This window comes from Chiloscyllium punctatum, chromosome 10 (genome assembly GCF_047496795.1).
Source record: "Chiloscyllium punctatum isolate Juve2018m chromosome 10, sChiPun1.3, whole genome shotgun sequence".
Lineage (NCBI taxonomy): Eukaryota > Metazoa > Chordata > Chondrichthyes > Orectolobiformes > Hemiscylliidae > Chiloscyllium > Chiloscyllium punctatum.
Window position 1 is genome coordinate 22,926,525 of NC_092748.1, and position 22,998 is coordinate 22,949,522.

Consider the following 22,998-nt stretch of genomic DNA (forward strand, 5'->3'; position numbering starts at 1 on the left):
GCAAGTTTGTTTTCTCTTTCTTTTCCTCCCTCACCCTCTCTCTCCACCTAGAATTCTGGCGCTTTCTCTCTCTCTGTCTCACACACACACACACACCTTCCCCACCACATCATGGCTCCCCCCATCTTTCTCTCCCCCCTTCTCCACCTCAGTTTCTCTTCCCCCCACCCCTCTCCTCCCCCCTGTCCCCCCCACACCAATCCCTATCCTTGGCAAGCTCATTTTCTCTCTCTTCCCACTCCTCCAGCCTGGGTGCACTCTCTCATCCTCACCCAGCTCTTTCTTTCCTAATTCCTCTCTTGTTCTCTTCAACCCTCTTTCTCTTTTTCCCTCTCCTCCTTCGCCCCTTCCCTATTACCCAAACACTCTCACGAGGAATGGCACCAGAACAGGGTTTCTATTCTCTTGGTTGACTCCTTGTATGCAAACGTTGACCCTCAGCCTCAGAGATAGGGTGGGGGTGGGGGAAAGGGGGGGAAAATCACTCACCAGGTTTGCTTCATGAGGATCTTGAAGCCATCGGGACAGGTGGATGGGACAGGTAGGTGCAGGCTATTACTGCCCACTCCCCAGATGATAGCAGAAGAATCGACATCCTTGTAGGGCACCTCTCCAGTCAGAAGTTCCCACAACACTACCCCAAACGACCTGCGCCAAACAGGGGACACAAGCAACAGAACATGTGACACTCTAACACTAGGATCCGCACAGATTTCGAGGAGGTAACACTGACATGACAGTCAGTCATCGCCTGCTCACATTGCTACATCCCCTGATCCAAATCATCTTGGGCATTGACATATTTACTTTCTGCTACAATTAATTAACTGGGGAAATGAATTCCACGTCCTCCCATTTGTACACATGCATAGAACTGGGGAGGTGGTCGTGTAGTGGCACTATCACTGGACTAGTATTCCAGAGTGTGGAGGTGCTGGGTTGGACTTGGATCACTTCACTTCATCCGATGAAGGGGCAGCACTGTGAAAGCTTGTGATTTCAAATAAACCTGTTGGATTATAACCTGGTGTCATATGACTACTAACAGTATTCCAGCGGTCCAGGCTAATGCTGTAGGGACACTGTTTCAAATCCTAACAGGGCACCTACTTAAAAAAAATTGTCTGAAATTATACGCCAATCTCAGAAATTGTGGTTGGATGCCAAAATCCATCTGGTTCACTAACGTCCTCTAGGAAAGGAGGTGTGACTCCAATGAGATTGACTGGATTTGCCTGGGAAAGCCACAGAGATGTGGGCATCACTGGCCAAGCCAGTTAAGTGTCTACCATATTGCTGTGGGTCTGGAGTCATCTGTCAGCCAGATATTTAATTTCAAATTTCTTTTTCTTAAATTCAAATTCCATGATGAGATTTGAACCTGGCCCTCAGAACATTATCTGTATTCCTGATAATTCCATGTTCGAGGGGCAGATGGGAATGGACAAATTGCCTTACCAGCTACATCCAACTTTAATATTTTATATTTCCCCATAATAGGGGAACAAACACAAATTGCTAACTTTCTTTTTGTATTTGATCATCAGATGGGAGCTAGTTTTCACAACTTAACTCCCCATTCGCCGTATCAGGTTATAGGATAGAATCACAGAATCTCTACACAGTAGATAGAGTCCATTCAATCTGTCAAGTCTGCACTGACCCTCCAAAGAGCATCCCACACAGACTCTGCCCTCCATCCTATCTCCATACCCCCACATTTCTCATGGCTAATCCGCCCTACCTGCACATCCCTGGACATGACGGGGCAATTTAACATGGCCAATCCACCTGACTTGTACATCTTTTGACTGTGGGAGGAAACTGGAGCACCCAGCAGAAATCCTCACAGACACAGGGAAAACATGCAAGCTCCACACAATCATCCAAGGCTGGAATCGAACCCGGGTCCCTGGTACTCTAAGGAACTGTGCTACCAGACCACCCTTAGTTGCCAGCCTAAAATCTCCCCACACACTTCACTCACTCACCAAATGTCCACTTTTTCAGACACAGGCTCATTGCGAATCACTTCAGGTGCCATCCAGGCCACAGTGCCGGCGAAGGACATCTTGGTACTTTTGTCGCTCAGCTCCTTGGAGGTGCCAAAGTCAGAGATCTTCACAGTGTCGTCATGGGTAACCAGGACGCTGAAACAGGAGAGGAAAGGGACCAGAGGCCTTAAACCAAGTGACCTGCTAAAACCGAGCTGTCAGTCAGCACCACCACCCTCAATCCTGCCTCTACCAGCTCACTTACCCAGCCTAGAATCATTCGGCACGAAAATAGACCCTTTGATCCAACTCATCCATGTCTACCAAGGTTCCAAAACTTGCTTGAGTTTGACCCATAAACTCTTCCTATTCATGTACCTGTCCAAATGTCTTTTAAATGTTCTAACTGTACCTGCATCTACCACTTCCTCTGGCAGTTGATACCACATATGAACCACCCTCTGTGAAAAGTTGCCCTCAGAACCCTTTTAAATATTTCTCCTCACCATAAAAATATGCCCCCTAGTTTTGAACTCCCCCACCCCAGGGAAAAGACCTTAGCTATTCACCTTATTTACACCCCTCATGACTTTACTGACCTCTATAAGATCACCCCTCAACCCCCTATGCTGCAGTGAAAAGTCCCAACCTATCCAGCTGCTTCTTATAACTCAGACCCTCCAATCCCAGCAGTTGAGTAATCTCCCAACCCTCACGCCAACTGGCACCCTGCAAACACCCACTATAACGGGCGGCATGGTAGAGCAGTGGTTAGCACTGCTGCCTCACAGCACCAGAGACCTGGGTTCAATTCCCGCCTCAGGCGACTGACTGTGTGGAGTTTGCACATTCTCTCCGTGTCTGCGTGGGTTTCCTCCGGGTGCTCTGGTTTCCTCCCACAGTCCAAAGATGTGCAGGTTAGGTGAATTTGGCCATGCTAAATTGTCCGTAGTGTTAGGTGAAGGGGTAAATGTAGGGGAATGGGTCTGGATGGGTTGCTCTTCGGAGGGTCGGTGTGGACTTGTTGGGCTGAAGGGCCTGTTTCCACACTGTAAGTAATCTAATGTAATCTAATCTAAGAATAATGTAGCAGTCAAGATAACTTTTTAATGTGGGCACAATTGAGGGGGTGGTTTAGTGAAGGTAAAAGATCTGTTGGCATCCATACATATGTGGCTTTTACTAGGGAAAGGAATAATGGAGCTACATGTGGGAGAACATAGGCAATTGAGGGATGAGAAGGCATTTAGTCCCTCTAGCCCATTCAAAGAAATCATGGGATAATCTTCTACCTTCATTTCCCCATCCCATGTCTTTACTCCGGATATCTTTAATCTCTGGGAAGCAATTAATCATTTATATTGCCCTATAATAAGGGAAAAACACAGATTGCTAACTTTCTCAAGTCTCTGAGATGGAGAATTCCAAACTTTCACCACCCTCTGAGTGAAGAAAATTCCCCTTTGTCTCAGTCTTAAATGATTCAAATCTTATTTTGTTCCTTTGGTTCTTGAACCCATCCCCAGACAGGAGAAACATTCTTCCTGCTTCTACCCTGTCCATTCTGTAAGAATTGTGCATGTTTAATCAAAATCCCCTCTCATTCTTCTAAACTGTCGGGAATACCCCGTCTCCTCAATCTCTCCTCAGAGCTCAGTCCCACCAACCCAGAAATCAGCTGCATTCCCTCTGTGGCAAGTATATCCCTCTTTAGATAAGAAGATCAGAACTGTACACAGCACCTCAGCTGCAGTCTCACTAAAGCTTTATATAACTATAGGCACACTTAACACCTCCTCTTGCGATACGGGTCAATATCCCATTTGGATTCCTAATTGCTTGCTCCATCTGCATGTTGACTTTCTGGGATTGGTGAACAAGGACATCCAGGTCCCTTTGGACATTAACCCTTTCCAACTTCTCACCATTACAGAAACACTCTGGATTTCGATCTTTCCCCACCAAAATGGATAACTTCACATTTTTCAACATTGTATTTCATTGCGCACATTCTGCACAGTTCCTTAACCTGTCTAAATCCCTGTATTTACAATGTAGTCTTTAACTCACTCCTTGGATATGTTATTCCATATATAAACATTCTGAGTATTTGATTCAATGCCAGCCTATGCATGTACATTTGAGGTATGTGCACATACATGTTCCTGTATGCAGATACACGCATTTGTGTGTATCTGCTTATGGACAGTTTTGGTCTTTTGCACACGTATCTGCATATTGTGCTTGTATTCACATATTTGTGCGCCTGCTGGTGTTCATGTATTCATGCATGCCTCTGTGGAGTTGAAGGTAAGGGACCTACTGGAAAAGACAAGGTGTGCTGAGGCTGTGAGGAGTCCTGTACTTGTTAGAATATGGAAGAGTGAGAGGTGATCTTGCTGAAACCTACAAGATTCTTTGAGGACTTGATCTGGTAGACGTGGAAAGGTTGTTTCCCCTTGTAGGGGACTCTCAGACTAGAGTTCAATCATCCATGTAAGGGCTTGCCCATTGAATATAGAGATGAGGAGGAATTTCTTTTCTCAGAATAGTGAATCTGTGAAATTTATTTCACCACAGAGGGCTGCTGAGGCTAGGTTCATTAGGTATGTTCAAGGCTGAGACAGACAGGTTTTTCATCAGTAAGGAGATCAGGGGTTATGGGGAAAAGGCAACAGAGTGGAGTTGAAGATTATCATCAGACAAGATTTCATTGAATGGGGGGGGGGGGGGGGGGGGGGAGTATGACTTGACAGGCTGAATGGTGTACTGCTGCTCCTACGTCTGATGGAAAGCACATATAGAACAAAGAATCCCTACAATGTGGAAACAGGCCCTTCGGCCCAACAAGTCCACACCGACCCTCTGAAAAGTATCCCACCCAAACCTATTCCTCGACATTTACCCCTAACTGACGCATCCGTGAACACTACAGGCAATTTAGCATGGCCAATTCACCTGACCTGCACATCTTTGGACTGTGGGAGGAAACCGGAGCACCCGGAAGAAACCCACGCAGACACTGGGAGGATGTGCAAACTCCACACAGACAGACAGTCGCTCAAGGCTGTAAACAAGATGCCATGGTTACTACATAAATTAAGACTGCAATCTAAAGGGCATAAAGATCATCTCGACATTCCCATTCACAAGGTTTTCAGACAGCAGAGAGCAGGCAGATTGCAATACTGGATTAAAAAAACATGACAGCAATGAAGAGGAATGATATGCCAGATAGATCATTTAATCTGGCGATGTGGATTGCAGTGAAGTGAAGAGCAGAAACAGGGCTATCATACTGCTGGGTACGTCCAACATTAGACTCCAAAAGCAAACAAATAGGGGAGATGGAAGAGCAAGTACATAGTCAAGGTCAGAACGCAGTTAAATTTGGAGTCGTTATGAAAAAGGACAAAGATCGGCCAAGAGTAAAGGTTTGACAGCTGGGGAAAGACCAACTTAACCAAACTGTGGTGTCATTGGCCAGAGTGATTGGAACATTGAAGTGTCAGGACAGTGGGAGGCATCAATGACGAGATACTGAAGGCTCAGAGCAACCAAGAAAAATAGGGAACTCCTAAAGCTAGCGGTCAAACAACAAATAGAGCAGATTGAGGTTAAATTAAAGCTGTTCTCAGAAACTGAGAAGTTATATACTGTACATAAACCAGAGGAGAATAGAAAGTGCATAGGTGAGGAAATTAGGAAAACAATGAGAACATGAAAATATATGGACAACATAAAATCAAGGGAAACCTAAAAGGAGACTCTAAGTAGTAAAGGCTCCAACCATTGTTGTCCAGTTCTGTGTCTAAAGGCCTGTTTCTGTTGGAATGGAAAGCTGTCTTTAGTGACCATTATTTAAAAAGGGAGGAAGGGAAGGTCAGTCAATCTAATCTTGATGATGGGCAAATTATTAGGAAAAGTTCTGAGTGACCATCTTTTAAGGAGACAGGAATGAACGAGGACTGTGCAGCATGGATCAAGGGATGGTCACGTTTGACTAATGCATTGGAGGTTTTTTGACAACAAGAAGGCAAGACATTTGATGCAAGGCCATTGAACAGGTCACACTTGACCAATGGACAAAAAATAAGTAAAAGTTCTCAGGATCAGAGAGGAATGGCAAATTGTTTCCATAACACACTCAGTGGCAGAAGTTAACAGCAACGAAAGCAGATTGCATTGACATAGTGCCCACACTGGAATGAAGTGTCTGGAGGAGCTTCATAGGAGAGTTATAACACAAAGCATGGATATATTGAGGCACCTAAGGAGGTACTATGGGAGATAGCCAAATGAACAGTTGAAAAGCTGAGATTTCAATGGAGAAGTTTTCTTAGTAATACACCAGTGTTTCTTCAGGGTGCAGCATGTGATGAGCTTCTTCTGCACAGTTCACCTCTTCCCTGTAGAAAGAGGAGGGGGGGGGAAATAAGAGAAGTGGGGGAGTGGCATTTTTGATGAGCGATAACATTACGGCTGTAGTAAGGGAGGAAATTCTTGGGAGTAGGTCCAGGCAAGTTATTTGGGTGGAACTGAGAATTAAGAAAGGGATGATCATCTTATTGGGATTGTACTATAGACCTCCCAATAGTCAACGGGAAACTGAGAAACAAAATAGTCAGGAGATCTCAGTTATCTGTGAGAATAATAGGGTGGTTATGGAATGGGATTTTAATCTTCCAGACATAGACTGGGACTGTCATAGCGTTAAGGATTTAGATGGAGAGGAACTTGTTAAGTGCGTACAGCAAAATTTTCCTGATTCAGTCTGTAAGTGTATCTACCTGAGAAGGTGCAAAATTTGACCTGCAATTGGGAAATAAGGCAGGGTAAGTGATTGAGGTGGCGGTGGGGGAGCACTTTGGGGCCAGTGATCGTAATTCTATTAGTTTTAAAATAGTGATGGAAAAGGATAGACCAGGTCCAAAAATTAAAGTTCTAAATTGGGAGAAGGCCAATTTTGATGGTATTAGGCAAGAACTTTCAAAAGTTGATTGAGGGTAGATGTTCGTAGGTTAAGGGATGGCTAGAAAATGGAAAGCCTTCAAAAGTGAGATAATGAGAGTTCAGAGACAGTATGTTCCTGTAGAGTGAAAGACAAGGCTGGTAGGTGTAGTGAATGCTGGATGATTAGAGAAATTAAGGTTTTGGTTAAGAATAAGAAGGAAGCATATATAAGGTGTAGACAATAGAGATCGAGTGAATCTCAAGAAGAGTATAAAGGCAGTAGCAGTATACTTAAGAGGGAAATCAGGAGGATAAAAAGGAGATGAGATAGCTTTGGGAAATAAAGTTAAGGAGAATCCAAAGGGATTTTACAAATTCATTAAGAACAAAATAGAGACAATAGGGCTCTAAGGTCAGCAAGGCAGCCTCTGTGTGAGACCGCAGGTCATGGGGGAGATACAAACAAGTATTTTGCATCAGTGTTTACTGTGGAGAAGGACAGAGAACATTGGGAAGTAAATTGCAACATCTTGAAAAATGTCCATATTACAGAGGCACTGGATGTCTTAAAACGCATAATGGTGGATAAATCCCCAGGACCTGATTAGGTGTACCCTGGAACTCGGTGGGAAGCTAGGGAAGTGATTGCTGGGCCCCTTGCTGAGGTATTTGTATCATCGATAGGTGTGAAATGCTGGAAGATTGGAAGTTTGCCAATGTGGTGCCATTATTTAAGAAAGATGGTAAGGAAAGGCCAGGGAATCATTGACCAGTGAGCCTGACCTCAGTGGTGGGCAAGTTGTTGGAGGGAATCTTGAGAGACAGGATGTACATGTATTTGGAAAGGCAAGAACTGATTAAGGATAGTCAAGATGGCTTTATGTGTGGGAAATCACATCGCACTAATTTGATTTGAGTTTTATGAAGAAGTAATAAAGAGGAGTGATGAGGGCAGAGTGGGGGACATGATCTATAGTTCACATGGAATACGGGGAGAACTAGCTATCTGGATACAGAACTGGCTCGACAGTAGAAGACAGAGGTTGGTGGTAGAGGTTGCTTTTCAGACTGGAGGCCTGTGACCAGCGGTGTGCCACAAGGATCGGTGCTGGGTCCACTGCTTTTTGTCATTTATATAAATGATTTAGATGTGAACATAGGAGGTATAGTTAGGAAGATTGCAGATGACAACAAAATTGGAGGTGTAGTGGACAGCAAAGGAGGTTACCTCAGAGTGCAGTGGGACCTTGATCAGATGGGCTAATGGGCCGAGGAGTGGCACGTGGGAGTTTAATTTAGATAAATGTGAGGTGCTGCATTTTGGAAATCCAGGCAGGACTTACACACTTAATGGTAAGGTCCTGGGGAGTGTTGCTGAACAACGAGATGTTGGAGTGCAGGTTCATAGTTCCTTGAAAGTTGAGTCACAAGTAGATAGGATAGTGAAAAATACATTTTATAGCTTCCCTTTATTTGTCAGTGCATTGATTACAGTGACATCACCACCATCACATGATCAGACTTTTAAAGTGACAGTCCATCATCCTTACACAAGGAGAATGAGGTTTGAGAGTTGGGGGAGGTTTAGTGAGGGCATTCCAGAGCTTCAGAACTCAATGGGTAAAGGTTAATTGTGGAGTAATTTAAGTTGGCGATGCCCTGGAAACCAGAATCAGATCAACGCAGCTATCTCAAGAGGGGGTTGTGGCATGAGGGCTGTAGAAGATTACAGGGAGGGCGAGGAATATAAGATAATAAAGGGATCGGAACACAAGGACTCAAGCAAGACTGTTGCTTATCTGGGAATCTGGGTAGGTGAGAGAGCACAGCAGCAATGGGTGAAGGTGAGGCAGGTTAGGATTAGGATTGCAGAACTTAAAAATTTTCGAGTGAGGAGAATGTGAGAGGTCAGCCAGGAGAACAGTCAAATCCCCGAGGTAACAATTTCCTTGGTGTGGTTGTTCAACAACAGATGGGCGGAGGCACGAACAGTGTCAGGAGAGTCCGGTTCAAACTCGGCAGTCTTTAACAGACAGTGTTAAAGACAGCACAGAAACGTGTCAGAGTGTCGCCCCAGCATCAGAAGTGACAGCAAGGTAGCAAACTCGGACAGTTGCTGGGGGAGGGAAGAAGATGCTAGCTAAGGAACAGTGTAGTTGGTTTTAGTTTCCCAGTTATTCAGTCAGAGGAAATTTCTGCTTTTCCAGTACTGGATGTCAGATAAACAGCCTGATAATCTGGTGAACCTGTCACTAAATTAACTTCAGAGAATGAAAAGTGTGTTTTATGAGGAGAGATTGAGCAGTTTTGTCCTATACTCACTGGAAATTTGTAGGATGAGAGAAGATCTAATTGAGGTACGCAAGATGCTAAAGGGAATTGACAAAGTAGTCATGGAGAGGTCACCATGTGAGCAATCTAGAATGAGAGGTCATGGTTTTAGGATAAGACACAACAGATTTAAAACAGGTGAGGGGAAATTACTTCTCTCAGAAGGTCATGAATCTGTGGAATTCATTACCTCAGAATGTGGTGGATGCTGGGATATTGAGTAAATCTAAGGAGGAAATAGATTTTTAATTAGTAATGAGTTAAAGGGATAACGGGGCGGGGAGGAAATTGGAATTGAGGCTGAGATGGGATCAACATGATTGTATTGAATGGGAGAAGAGGCCTGAGGGGCTGAATTACCTAATCCTGCTCCTAGTTCTCATGTTCTTATGACAATGGAGGAGTCGAGAGAGGCAATAGTGAGATAGAGCTGGCAATTGTCAGTATTCATGTAAAAACCTAACATTCTGCTTTCTGTTAATGCTGCTGAGGGGATAGCATAGAAATGGCAGTGGGGTTTGGAGGCAAGAATAGAACCCAAGGGAAACTAGAGGTCAAGATTTGTAAATGAAGACTATTTATCATAGATTCCCTACAGTGTGGAAATAGGCCATTTGGCCCAACAAGTCCATACCGATCTTCCAAAGAGTAACCCACCCAGACCCATTCCCCTACCCTATAACTTTGCATTTACCCCTGACTAATTCACCCAACGTACACATCCCTGAACACTATGGGCAATTTAGCATGGCCAAATCACCACATCTTTGGACTGTGGGAGGAAACCAGAGCACCCGGAGGAAACCCATGCAGACACGGGGAGAATGTGCAAACTCCACACAGAAAGACAGTCACCTGAGGCTGAAATCAAACCCAGGTCCCTGGCGCTGTGAGGCAGCAGTGCTAATCACTAAGCCACCATGCCACCCTGAGGTGGAGTTTTGCAGAGGTCTAAGCCCTTTACTTATTGTGCTACCTCAATGGTTTAGAATTAAGTGTAGGTGCCACAAACTGGCGTAGCATTGAAGGAAACTGCAGAAATGATATCCAAAGATTATTCAACTGGGCAGAAAAGTGGCAAATGGAATTCTGTTCAGAAAAGAGCAAGGTTGTGCACTTAGCAAGGAGGAAAGGGCAGGACATTATATTGTCAGATACAGAGAACTGCAGAGGAGCAGAGCAGCTTTGGAATGCCTATCCCATAATTCCTGAAGGTCACAGGAGAGGTAAATAAGGTGATGAAGAGGGCATATGGATGACACCCATTGTTACTGAGGTCTGGAATATAAAGGAGGTCATGCTGAAAGTGTGTTACGCATTTATTTGGACACAGCTAGCTTTCAGGTAACCACACCCTGGATTTCAAGCTGGGGACAGACCACCCAGGGATGAGGTGAAGATGATACCCCTGCCTGGCCAGGTTGGCCTTCAGCCATTCCATGGCTTTTGGGCTTGCCCTTGCTTGGTAATACAGTTCTGGCCCTCACAAGGATGATGGAATCACACCCAAGCATTTAATGAGGAGATTTCTGAGAACACTATGAGGAATGGGGAAGATTAAACCCAGTCGGAAAGTTGAGTAGGTTCTGCATCATTCTTTGAAACAGAGGAAGCTGAGAGAAATTTCAATGGAGTTGGGTGCGTAAAATTATGAGGGGCCTAGAGAGAGTGGATAGAATGAACTAATTTATCTTCACGTGGACAAATTGACAAAAGGATTCGAGGAGGAGTTGAGGAGAAGGATTACATCCAGAGGGTGATGGGGATCAAATATGAATTGCCTGAAAGGCAGGAGGAGACAGTAAAAACCTTTAAAAGGCACTTGGACATGCATTTGAAGTGTTGTAGGCAAGTGCTGGTAACCAGGATTCTATTTTTTAGTGTTTTGGGGAGATCTGCCTGTATTGCTCACAAAACAAAGCTTTTCACTATGCCTCGGTATACATGACAATAGATCAATTCAATTCACAATGGGCTGAACAAGCTTCTTCTCTGCCATCATGTTTGTGTGCCTGGCCTGGGGTTCAGAAGGACAATGACAGTGCCTGTTCAATTCCCTGTCCTTGTTCAGTTCTCTTCAGCCAACTCTGGAGAGTGAAAGGCCGTACTAAACCAGCACTGATGGAAACACCCACAAAAAAGCTCAGAATGAAGCATCAGCTGAACAACAAGCCCAGGACCTGTATTCGAGCAGAGGCCAAAATAGAATAAATGTTGACGCCAATCTTTGTGTGCCAGGTTAGCCAGTCATTCCAGTGAGTGTGGAGTCAGGTTGGCTCAGTTGGCTGGATGGCAGGTTTGTGATGCAACAACAGCGTGGGTTCAACTCCCACACCAGCTGAGGTTACCAGGAAGGATTCTCCTCCTCAACTTCTCCCTTCGCTTGAGTAGTGATCCTCTGGTTAAACCAACACCAAGTCCTCTCTCTCTCTCTCTCTAATCAGAGTAGCCCCATGCCCTGGTAAGACTATGGTGACTCTACCTTAATTATTCCAATGCCTAGATTAATTTTATGTAGACAGGTACTTTTCACAATGGGCATAGATGTCCATGCTGTTATATAAGTGTGTACGTGCAGCCATACATACATGTGTCGAGAGTAAACACCTTTTACTCACTTAGGTGATTTGAGGTCTCGGTGGATGATCTTGTGTAAATGTAGATAGTTCATTCCACTGGCTATTCCTGAGGACCAATCCACCAACAGTCGTGGTGTGATCTTACGGCCTGCTCGTAGAACCTCATACAACTGGCCATGGGCACAATACTCCATAATAATACAGTAACATGGTGCCTGGGTACACACGCCCCTAGTGAGAAAGGAAAATTCATCATTTTGGCATACAGGACACTGCAAACCAGATGCTTCGGATTAGTTTCCTGACAATGACCAGCTCAAATCAACGAGATTGAGAATCTCAGGTCAGCTGTAAACTTTGGATAACAATTCATATTGCCCAAATCTCTCTTGTTCACCCACACTACCCACCCTGTACATTACGTATGGTTCAGCACAGGATGAGATACAGAGGATAGCTCCCTCTAACTGTCCTCCATCAAACACTCCCAGGATAGGGACAGCACAGGGTTAGATACAGAGTGAGGTTTCCCCCACTCTTGACCTGCAAGTACAGCTGCCTCTAAGCTGCTCCCATTAAGCACTTTCAGGACAGGGACAGCATGGGGTTCAATATTCAGTAAAACTCCCTCCACTCCTTTAAATGGAATGTAAAGCTCTTCCCACACTTTTAAACTACAAGTAAATGAAATGTAAAGTTCCCTTGACACTGTCTCTACCAAACACTCCCAGAAAAGGTACAGCACAGGGTTACATACAATGTAAAGCCCCCTCTACTGTTTTAAACTAAATGTAAACTGAAAGTAAAGACCCCTTGGCCCTGTTTCCATCAAACACTGGTTTAGATACTGAGTAAAACTTCCTCAACACAGTTCTCATCATACACTGCCATGACAAGGGACAACACAGGGTTAAGATCATGATTAAAGCTCTCTGTAAATTGTCCTCATCAAACACTTCTAGGACAGGTACAGAACGGGGTTATTTACAGAATAAACTCTCTAAAGACTGTCACAATGACACGCTTCTTATATGAGGTCTTGTGTTCTGTCCCACTCAGTGACACATCACCTTTCACTCAGATGGCCAGTCTGCTATAAGTGGCTTTGTTAGTTGTCCCAGTTTGGTGTACTTCCTTCCTACTAAGGTAGGAACTGCAATGAGAGGACGCAATTACACTTGACAACATCCTCTCAGTCCAACAGCCCCAGTACAGTCTCATCCCATCAGTGCGGGTTAGATTCCAACCCAAAAGTCAGAGGTTAAAGGTCATTTTCTGGCCATCAATTCCAATATCCTCAGGATGTTTATTTGTAAAGCTCAGTTGGGAATGTGCATGTTTCCCATCCCCCCCAACCCAACGTAGTGGATGTAAGCCATACTTGAATGCGATGATATTGGGATGTCTCAATTTCCTCAGGTGCTTGATGTCTGTTTCCTTCTGTTCCCGCACTTTCTTAATGGCCACGTCTTCACCTCGGAATTTCCCCAAAAACACAGCTCCTTGGGCTCCGCTCCCCAGCCACTGCAGCTCCGAGATCTCCTCAAAAGGCACCTCCCAAGAATCTGCGAAGTGATCAAACACACCAGAGTGAATCCACCGGATCTCAGACCTTGCAGCTGCAAACTTGAGCAAGCAGCCAACCTCACAGCTTTGCCACCATCCACCGTGAGCTCACCACCACGAGCGGTCCAGTTTGATGGTATCAGTCAGTACTGCCATAATTCATCCCAATGCCCTTGAAAATAAAATCAAGAGATGAGGCATCAACTAGAGATTCCTATTTCGCTCATAGTGTGGCATAGAAACATAGAAAATAGAAGCAGGAGGAGCCCATTTGGTCCTTTGACCCTGCTCCACCATTCAATATGATCACAGCTGATCATCCAACTCATTCTCCTCAGACCCTTTAATCCCTTCAGCTTTAAAGAACTATATTTAACTCCTCTTTGAAAATATTCAATGTTTTCTCTCAAAGTTTGTATGAACATTGGTGCTAAATGATATACTAGGTCGTACACAGTAAGTAGTAAACAACACTAACTTATATGCAATGGTAATCTGTAGAAATTGCAAACTGCTATGTAATTCTACCCTGGTACACATATCCAACAAGTACATAAAGCTAACATGCTGATAACACATAGACAATACAATGTGACACAAAAAGCTGGCATAACACGCAGAGATAAACAGTACACAATGTCATTCCTCAGGTATCTAGGCTGTGGAGAATGGAAAACTGGAGCCAAGTATTTGTAACTTTCATCTAGAGTCATGATTCGGAGATGCCGGTGTTGGACTGGGGTGTACAAAGTTAAAAATCACACAACACCAGGTTATAGTCCAACAGGTTTAATTGGAAGCACACTAGCTTTTGGAGCGACATTCCTTCATCAGGTGATAGTGGAGGGCTCGATCCTAACACAGAATTTATAGCAAAAATTTACAGTGTGATGTAACTGTAATTATACATTGAAAAATTGATTATCTGTTAAGCCTTTCATCTGTTAGAATACAGTAATAGTTTCACTTCTTTCATGTGTAAATCACAAAACCTTTTTTTAAAAAAGTTGCATTCTCGGGTTAGCTGTTAACAATGGTGATAGCTAGACAATATGTTGAAGGTGTTAGCCCCCTGTGTTCTCTGTCTATGCCATGAAGTTTAGATTGATTCTAATCTAAAAAGTGAGATAACGGAGTTTTACATAAATTCATGCAGTTTTTGAGCTCAGAGTTCTACATGAATGTATGCAGTTTTTGAGCAAAGTACAGTGTAACCCTGAAAGTACAAATTCACCCCACAAAATATATGTGCGCATGTGGGTCTTTGTCTGTCTGTGTGTGTGTGTGTCTGTCTGGGGTGGGGGTTGTGAGTGAGAGAAAGTGTATGTGTGTGTGTGTGTGTGGTGAGTACAGAGTGTCTTAAGTCTGTGAGGGGGTGCATGTGTGAGTGTGGGAGAGTGTGTGTCTGTAAGGGTGTGTGTAGGTGTCTGTGTGCGCGTCTGTGTGTATGTGTGTCCATGTGTATATGTGTGTATAGGAGTGCCTGTGTGTAGGAGTATCTGTGTGTGTGTATAGTGCAATGGTGGTCACCTGTAATGTGACATGAACCCAAGGTCCCGGTTGAGGCCCTCCCTATGGGTACTGAACTTAGCTATCAGCCTCTGCTCGGCCACTTTTCGCTACTGCCTGTCCTGAAGTCCGCTTTGGAGGATGGTCACCCGAAGGTCCGAGGCTGAATGTCCTGGACCACTGAAGTGCTCCCCAACTGGGAGGGAACCCTCCTGTCTGTTGATTGTTGTGTGGTGCCCATTCATCCGTTGTCGTAGCCTTTGCTCGGTTTCCCCAATGTAAAATGCCTCCGGGCATCCTTTCCTGCAGCGTATAAGATAGACATTGTTGGCTGAGTCACATGAGTACCTGCCATGTACTCATGTGACTCAGCCAACGTTGTCTATCTTATACATTGCAGACAAGGATGCCCGGAGGCATGGTACTTTGGGGAAACCGAGCAAAGGCTACGACAACGGATGAATGGGCACCACACAACAATCAACAGACAGGAGGGCTCCCTCCCAGTTGGGGAGCACTTCAGTGGTCCAGGACATTCAGCCTCGGACCTTCGGGTGACCATCCTCCAAGGTGGACTTCGGGACAGGCAGTAGCGAAAAGTGGCCGTGCAGAGGCTGATAGCTAAGTTCGGTACCCATAGGGAGGGCCTCAACTGGAACCTTGGGTTCATGTCACATTACAGGTGACCACCATTGCACTATACACACACACAGATACTCCTACACACACACACACACACACACGGACACGGACACACGGACACGGACACACATACAAACAGACGTGCACACAGACACCCACACACACCCTTATAGACACACACATGCACCCCCCCCCCCCACACACACACACACACACACACACACACGGACACACATACAAACAGACGTGCACACAGACACCCACACACACCCTTATAGACACACACATGCACCCCCTCACAGACTTAAGACACTCTGCACTCACCACACACACACACATACACTTTCTCACACTCACACCCCCCCAACCCAGACACACACACACAGACAGACAAAGACCCACATGCACACATATATTTTGTGGGGTGAATTTGTACTTTCAGGGTTACATTGTACTTTACTCAAAAACTGCATGCATTCATGTAGAACTCTGAGCTCAAAAACTGCATGAATTTATGTAAAACTCCGTAATCTCACCTTCTAGATTAGAATCAATCTAAACATCATGGCATAGACAGAGAACACAGGGGGCTAACACCTTCAACATATTGTCTAGCTATCACCATTGTTAACAGCTAACCCGAGAATGCAACTTCCTTTAAAAAAAGGTTTTGTGATTTACACATGAAAGAAGTGAAACTATTACTGTATTCTAACAGATGAAAGGCTTAACAGATAATCAATTTTTCAATGTATAATTACAGTTACATCACACTGTAAATTTTTGCTATAAATTCTGTGTTAGGATTGAGCCCTCCACTATCACCTGATGAAGGAGCGTCACTCCGAAAGCTAGTGTGCTTCCAATTAAACCTGTTGGATTATAACCTGGTGTTGTGTGCTTTTTAACTTCATCTAGAGTGGCATTTATTACATAACGTAACCCAGCAGCTAGATTTCAAAAGAGAAACAGAAAAAGCTGGAGAAACTAAGCAGATCTGGTAACATCTGTCAAGAAAGAACAGAGTTAATGTTTTGAGTCCAGTAATTCTTCTTCAGGTTTCAAAGATGGGAGTACCCAGCAATGCTCACTATCTGAATACAATCAACATCCAAAGAATAGAAATCAAGCACATAATATTAAATGCTACACAATATAAAGTGGTACACAACATAACCTGATGCACATTGGTAACTGGTACACATTGATAACTGGTATACTAATACTAGGTAAACTAGAGATTAAGGAATGGCTAGTTCCCTGGACCTGACGGTCTACATCCAAAGACCATTGGTTACAAACTTCCAAAATGCCCATGATTCTGAAAAAATGCCCCAGTGGTTAGAAAGCATAAGTATAACACCTCTATTCAAGAGAGAAAAATGAGAGAGAGCAGCAAATCTACAGGCCTGTCAGTCTAAAATCTGTCACAGTGAAAATGCTGGAATTTATTATTAAGGAGATTACAGTGGGATATTGAGAAAATGAAATGGGCAGAGTCAACATAATTTTATAAAAGGGAAATTACGTTTGGAACATTTATTCAAATTCTTTCAAGGTGTAACAAGCAGGTTGGATAAAAGGGGCCCAGTAGATTTAGTGTATTTAGGTTTTCAAAAGGTATTTGATAAGGTACCACTTGAAAGGTTAGTACACAACACAAGAGTTCATGGTGTTGAGGATGATGTTGAGGCTAATATAACACCCCTGTTCAAGGAGGGAGGGAGGCAGATGATGGAAGTTGTAGGCTGGTTAGCCTGAATTCAGACATTGGTAAGATTTTAGAGACCATCATTAAGGATAAGATTGTGGAGTACTTGAAAGTGCATGGTAAAATAGCACTGAGTCAGCATGGCTTTGACAAGGGACGATTTGTTAGGATTCTTTGAGGAGGTAACAAGCAAGTTAGACAAAGGAAAGTCAGTGGTTATGATTTATTTGGATTTCCAGAAAGCCTATGACAAGGTGCCACACAGGAAGCTGCTGAATAAGGTAAAAGCTCATATTGTTCGGGGCAAGATGCTGACAAGGACAGAGGATGGGTTGACTGGCACAAGACAGAGAGTGGGGATAAGGGGGTATTTATAAGGATGGTATCTATGATTAGTGTTGGGACCATAACTATTGTGACGATAGGGGTAAGGAATGGGTCTCGGAGGGATATTCTTCAAAAGGGTCAGTATTAACTTGTTGGACCAAATGGCCTGTTTCCACACTGTAGGAATTCTATGATTCTGTCACTTTAAGAGTTAGTTTGTCCTGTTTATCTTTGAGGAGAGGTTGTAAGGCAGAGGATCTGAGCTGGAAAAAGTGAGGACTGCAGATGCTGGAGTATAAGAGCTGAAAATGTGTTGCTGGAAGAGCGCAGCAGGTCAGGCAGCCTCCAAGGAGCAGGAGAATCAATGTTTCGGGCATGAGTCCTTCTTCAGGAATGAGGAAAGTGTGTCCAGCAGGCTAAGATAAAAGGTAGGGAAGAGGGACTTGGGGGAGGGGCATTGGAAATGCGATAGGTGGAAGGAGGTCAAGGTGAGGGTGATAGGCCGGAGTGGGGGTGGGGGCGGAGAGGTCAGGAAAACGATTGCAGGTTAGGAAGGGGGTGCTGAGTTCGAGGGATTTGACTGAGAAAAGGTGGGGGGGGGGGGGGGGGAAATGAGGAAACTGGAGAAATCTGAGTTCATCCCTTGTGGTTGGAGAGTTCCTAGGCAGAAGATGAGGTGCTCTTCCTCCAACCGTCATGTTGCTATGGTCTGGTGATGGAGGAGTCCAAGGACCTGCATGTCCTTGGTGGAGTGGGAGGGGGAGTTGAAGTGTTGAGCCACGGGGTGGTTGGGTTGGTTGGTCCACCCTCCCCCCCCCCCCACCTTGTCTCAGTCAAATCCCTCGAACTCAGCACCGCCTTCCTAACCTGCAATCTTCTTCCTGACCTCTCCGCCCCCACCCCCACTCCGGCCTATCACCATCACCTTGACCTCCTTTCACCTATCGCATTTCTAATGCCCCTCCCCCAAGTCCCTCCTCCCTACCTTTTATCTTAGCCTGCTGGACACACTTTCCTCATTCCCGAAGAAGGGCTCATGCCCGAAACATTGATTCTCCTGCTCCTTGGATGCTGCCTGACCTGCTGCGATTTTCCAGCAACACATTTTCAGAGGATCTGAGCTGGCTACTAGACCACTTGTATAAATAGCCTGGGAGGCCTTGGGTTCCTTTTTAAAAAGAAACAACCTGAATGGGTGTGGCCAGCTCTCACAGATCAGGATTTCTGAGTCACATCAGGAGCCTTTGGGGTCTAAAAAGAGTTGGAAACTTCAATGAATGTCTCCTAGCTGTTACTTTCTCTGAATTTTCTCTTGATATTTTCCTCCTGGAATGGAGAACTGCATGTGAGAATTTTATCTGGATTTGACTTGAGCCAAAGGGTATGTTTGTGGGATGTTACTATGTTGAAACAGTTATTTAGTGATAGGTACTGTATCTGTTATTTGGTTACATTTTCCATTAGTTAAGTTATTCTAAATTCTTCTTTTGTTTGTATTTTAACTATAGTGTTTAAATGGATTGGGTTTTGCTTAACATTGAACAGTTTGACCAGTTGCATCACATCTGGAACACGGCACTTCACATCTAGCTTTAAAATAAGCGTCAGTGTGAATCGATTCACAAATCGTGAATGATTTTGGGATAGTATAGGGGGACAAGCTGAGAATAGTTCACAGGTCGGCGCAACATCGAGGGCCGAAGAGCCTGTTCTGCACTGTATTGTTCTATGTTCAATGTTCCTAAAATATTTTGAGGGGGTCTGGTCTGGTCCATATTATTATTCACATTATACAATAATGATCTGGACAAAGGAACTGAGGGCATTGCTGCTATGTTTGTGTGATCTGCAAAGATACATAGTGCAGAAGGACTTGGACAAGTTGGGAGGGTGGGCATGGAATACAATGTGGGAAAGTGTGAGGTTTTGCACTTTGGTAGGAAGAATAAAGACATAGGCTATTTTCTAAATAGCGAAAGACTTCAGAAATCTAAGCACAATGGGACTTAGGAGACCTAGTTCAGAATTCTCTTAAGGTCAACGTGCAGGTTCACTTGGCAGTTAGGAAGGTTAATGCATTGTTAACATTCATTTCACGAGGGCTAGAGATGCAAAGCTGAGGCTATATAAGGGGCTCTGGTCAGAATGCATTTGAAATATTGTGAGGAATCTTAGAAACTGTATCTAAGGAAGGACATGCTGATCTTGAAGGATCCAGAGGACGTTTACAAGAATGATCCTGGGATTGAAGGGCTTATCATCTGAGGAGCAGTTAAGGACTCTTTGTTTGTATTTGATAGAGTTTAGAAGGATGAGTGGGATCTCATCAAAACGTACATTACTGAGAGGCACAGATGGAGTGTATATGGAGATAGGTTTAGGGGAAAGATATAAAAGAGGCTTAAGGGGCAACTTTTTCACACAGAGGGTGGTGCTTGTATGGAATGAGCTGCCAGAGGAAGTGGTGGAGGCTGGTATGATTGCAACATTTAAAAGGCATCTGGATGGCTATATGAATAGGAAGGGTTGGAGGGATATGGGGACTAGACTGGGTCGGGATATCTGGTCGGCATGGACGAGTTGGACCGAAGGGTCTGTTTCCATGCTGTACATCTCTATGTCTATGACCATGTTTCCACTAGTAGGAAAGACTAGGAACTGAGGACACAGGCTCATAGTCAAGCCCTTTAGAACAGAGATGAGAAGGAATTACTTCAGTTGGACGGTGATGAAACTGTGGAACACATTGCTGCAGAAGGCTGTGGAGATCAAGTCACTGAGTGTATTTAAGAAAGAGATTATTGATTCTGTATTCTTGATTACTAAGGGGATCAAAGTTTACAGGGAGAAGGCAGGGGAAAGGGGCTGAGAAACAGATCAGCCATGATTGAATGGCAGAGCAGACTTAATAGACCAAATGGCCCAATTCTGCTCCTAGATTTTAGTCACAGGGGCCCCAGCTATTTATAAACTATATTAATGATTTGGATAAAAGTACTGAGTGTGTATTGCAGCCAAATTTTTCTGATGATTAAAAGATAAAGTTTGTAAGGAAGACACACGGAATCTAAAAAGTAAAAAGCTATGAATTAGCAAAAAAACACATTGGCCTTTAACTGCAAGGGGCTTGAAGTATAAAGTAGTCCTTTTGGAAATGAAAAGAAAATTGTTGAGACTAGATCTGGAATACTATGCACAGATTTGGTCTCCTGACTTAAGGAGGAACATATTTGCACTGGGGGTAGTTCAGAGGAAGTTCACAAGGCCGATTCCTGGGATGAGGGTGCTCTCACAGGAAAAGGTTGAGCAGGTTGGGTCTGTATCCGTTGGAGTTTCAAAGTATGAGGGGTGATCTCATTGAAACATTGAAGAACCTGAGAGGATATGACAGGGTGGATGCTGAGAGATTGTTTCCCCTTGGTGGGGGGCGGTGGGGGGTATCTCGAATTAGTTTACAAATAAGGTGGTCTGCTATTTAAAATAGAAATGAGGAAGAATTTCATTTCTCAGAAGGTTGTGAAGTTTTAGAGCTCTCTGTTATTCAAGGCTGAGTTAGAGAGATTTGTGATCAAAATGGGAATGAAGAGTTCTGAAGAGTAGGGAGGAAAGTGAAGTTCAGGCCGCAAACAGATCAGCCATGATCTTACTGAATGAGGAAAGATTTTGAGGAGCCAAGTGGCTTGCTCCTGCGTCTATTTATTTTGACGTGTTCTAACTTTATATATAATCTAGACTGAAACACAATACTATTAGGGAGCAATATAAATTGGAATTGCACATTGGAAAACTTCATCATCTTTGCTTCCCATGTCCACCGTTTTCCCAGTTTCACAGATCTATTCTTGACTGTTCACTCCCTCAACTTCCCTTTCTCTAGTTCTGTGATAGGCTAAGGTTTACTTCCTCCCATCCTTGCATCCTGTAAGGATTCCACGCCACTCTCCCAGTTCCTCGGTCGCTGTCACTTCTATATTCATGGTACACCCTCTCCCAAGATGGTTTCTGACTTGTCTTTACTTGTCAACTAAGTATTCTCCATACCCCACAATGTTTGACAGGGTATTCAGCTGTGTCCAACACATTTTCCACACTTTGGGTACTTCCCCCTCCCCTCTCTTCCAGACTCGCGTTAGGGTTCCTCTAGTTCTCATTTTCCACCCCACCAGCCTCAGTATTCAATGGTTCCTTTTCTACCATTCCCACCATCTCAAGTGTAATGCCACTATTAAATGCATCTTCCCCTCCCCTCCCATGTCAACATTTTGAAAGGACTGTTCCCTCCCTGATCCAATCTGCAATCATCCTCAGCACCGTGTTCCCTTCCTGTGCAATTACAGGAGGTATAAGACCAGTCCTTGCATCTCCTCTCCTCACTCTCCGAGACACCAAACATTCCAATCAGATGAAGGAGCAATTGCTTTATACTTACCACCAGACTGCTGTAGTCATTATTCACAAGAGGGTCTCCTCTGCACCGGGGAGACTAAACACAGACTGGGTGACCATTTTGGAAAATACTTCCATTCAGTCTGCAAGCATGACATCAACCTGTCATTAAATTGTCCTTCTCGCAGTGACACTGACTTTTCTCGGCTGACTGCACTGCTCCAGTGAGTATCTGTGTAAGCTTCAGGAACAATACATCTTTTGGTTTGGATTGGTGCAGCCTTTGGGACTGAACATTGAGTTCAATTTACGCCATAGTCTGCATGCCCATTATGTTTCCTTCTCTTTGCTGTTTTAGTTTTAGAGTCATAGAGATGTACAGCAGGGAAACAGACCCTTCGGTCCAATCTGTCCATGCCAATCAGATATCCCAACCCAATCTAGTCCCACCTGCCAGCACCCGGCCCATATCCCTCCAAACCCTTCCTATTCATATACCCATCCAAATGCCTTTTAAATGTTGCAATTGTACCAGCCTCCACCACTTCCTCTGGCAGCTCATTCCATACACGTACCACCCTCTGAGTGAAAACGTTGCCCCTTAGATCTCTTTTATATCTTTCTCCTTCTCTCTTTATTTTTGCTTAGTGTCGGAAGCACACCCGTTCTCAGCACACCTTCTGTTTCTTTCTCCATCACCATTTTCTTTGACTTTGGGGGACTAGCTCTCCCGTCCTTTAACCTCTCTTTCACACTATTGGAGATCTTTCCCCTCCCTTGTCCCATCCACCCATTCTTCAAACCTTTCTAACTGCCCAAGTTAGTGTGGCACTTTTGAACTCTGACTCGCCACCATCTGTAATCCTCACTTCCTCAGAGTTGCTAAATACAATATAAACATCTTAGTAAGGAACAAGAGTAGGCCACTCAGCCCTTCGAACCCATTCCATCATTCCATCGCGGCTGATCTGATTGGAACCTGAACTCGATATTCCTGCAT

General features: G+C 44.3%; 1 protein-coding gene across 1 annotated transcript in view; it reads right to left on the minus strand.

Moving 5' to 3' along the window:
• LOC140481750 (mitogen-activated protein kinase kinase kinase 13-like) overlaps positions 1-22,998 on the minus strand; it is a 125,310-nt gene that overhangs the window by 40,610 nt on the left and 61,702 nt on the right. Inside the window, 4 exon segments of the mRNA XM_072578286.1 lie at positions 490-648; positions 1,992-2,150; positions 11,897-12,088; positions 13,239-13,422. Of these exon segments, the coding sequence (XP_072434387.1) occupies positions 490-648; positions 1,992-2,150; positions 11,897-12,088; positions 13,239-13,422 (694 nt within the window).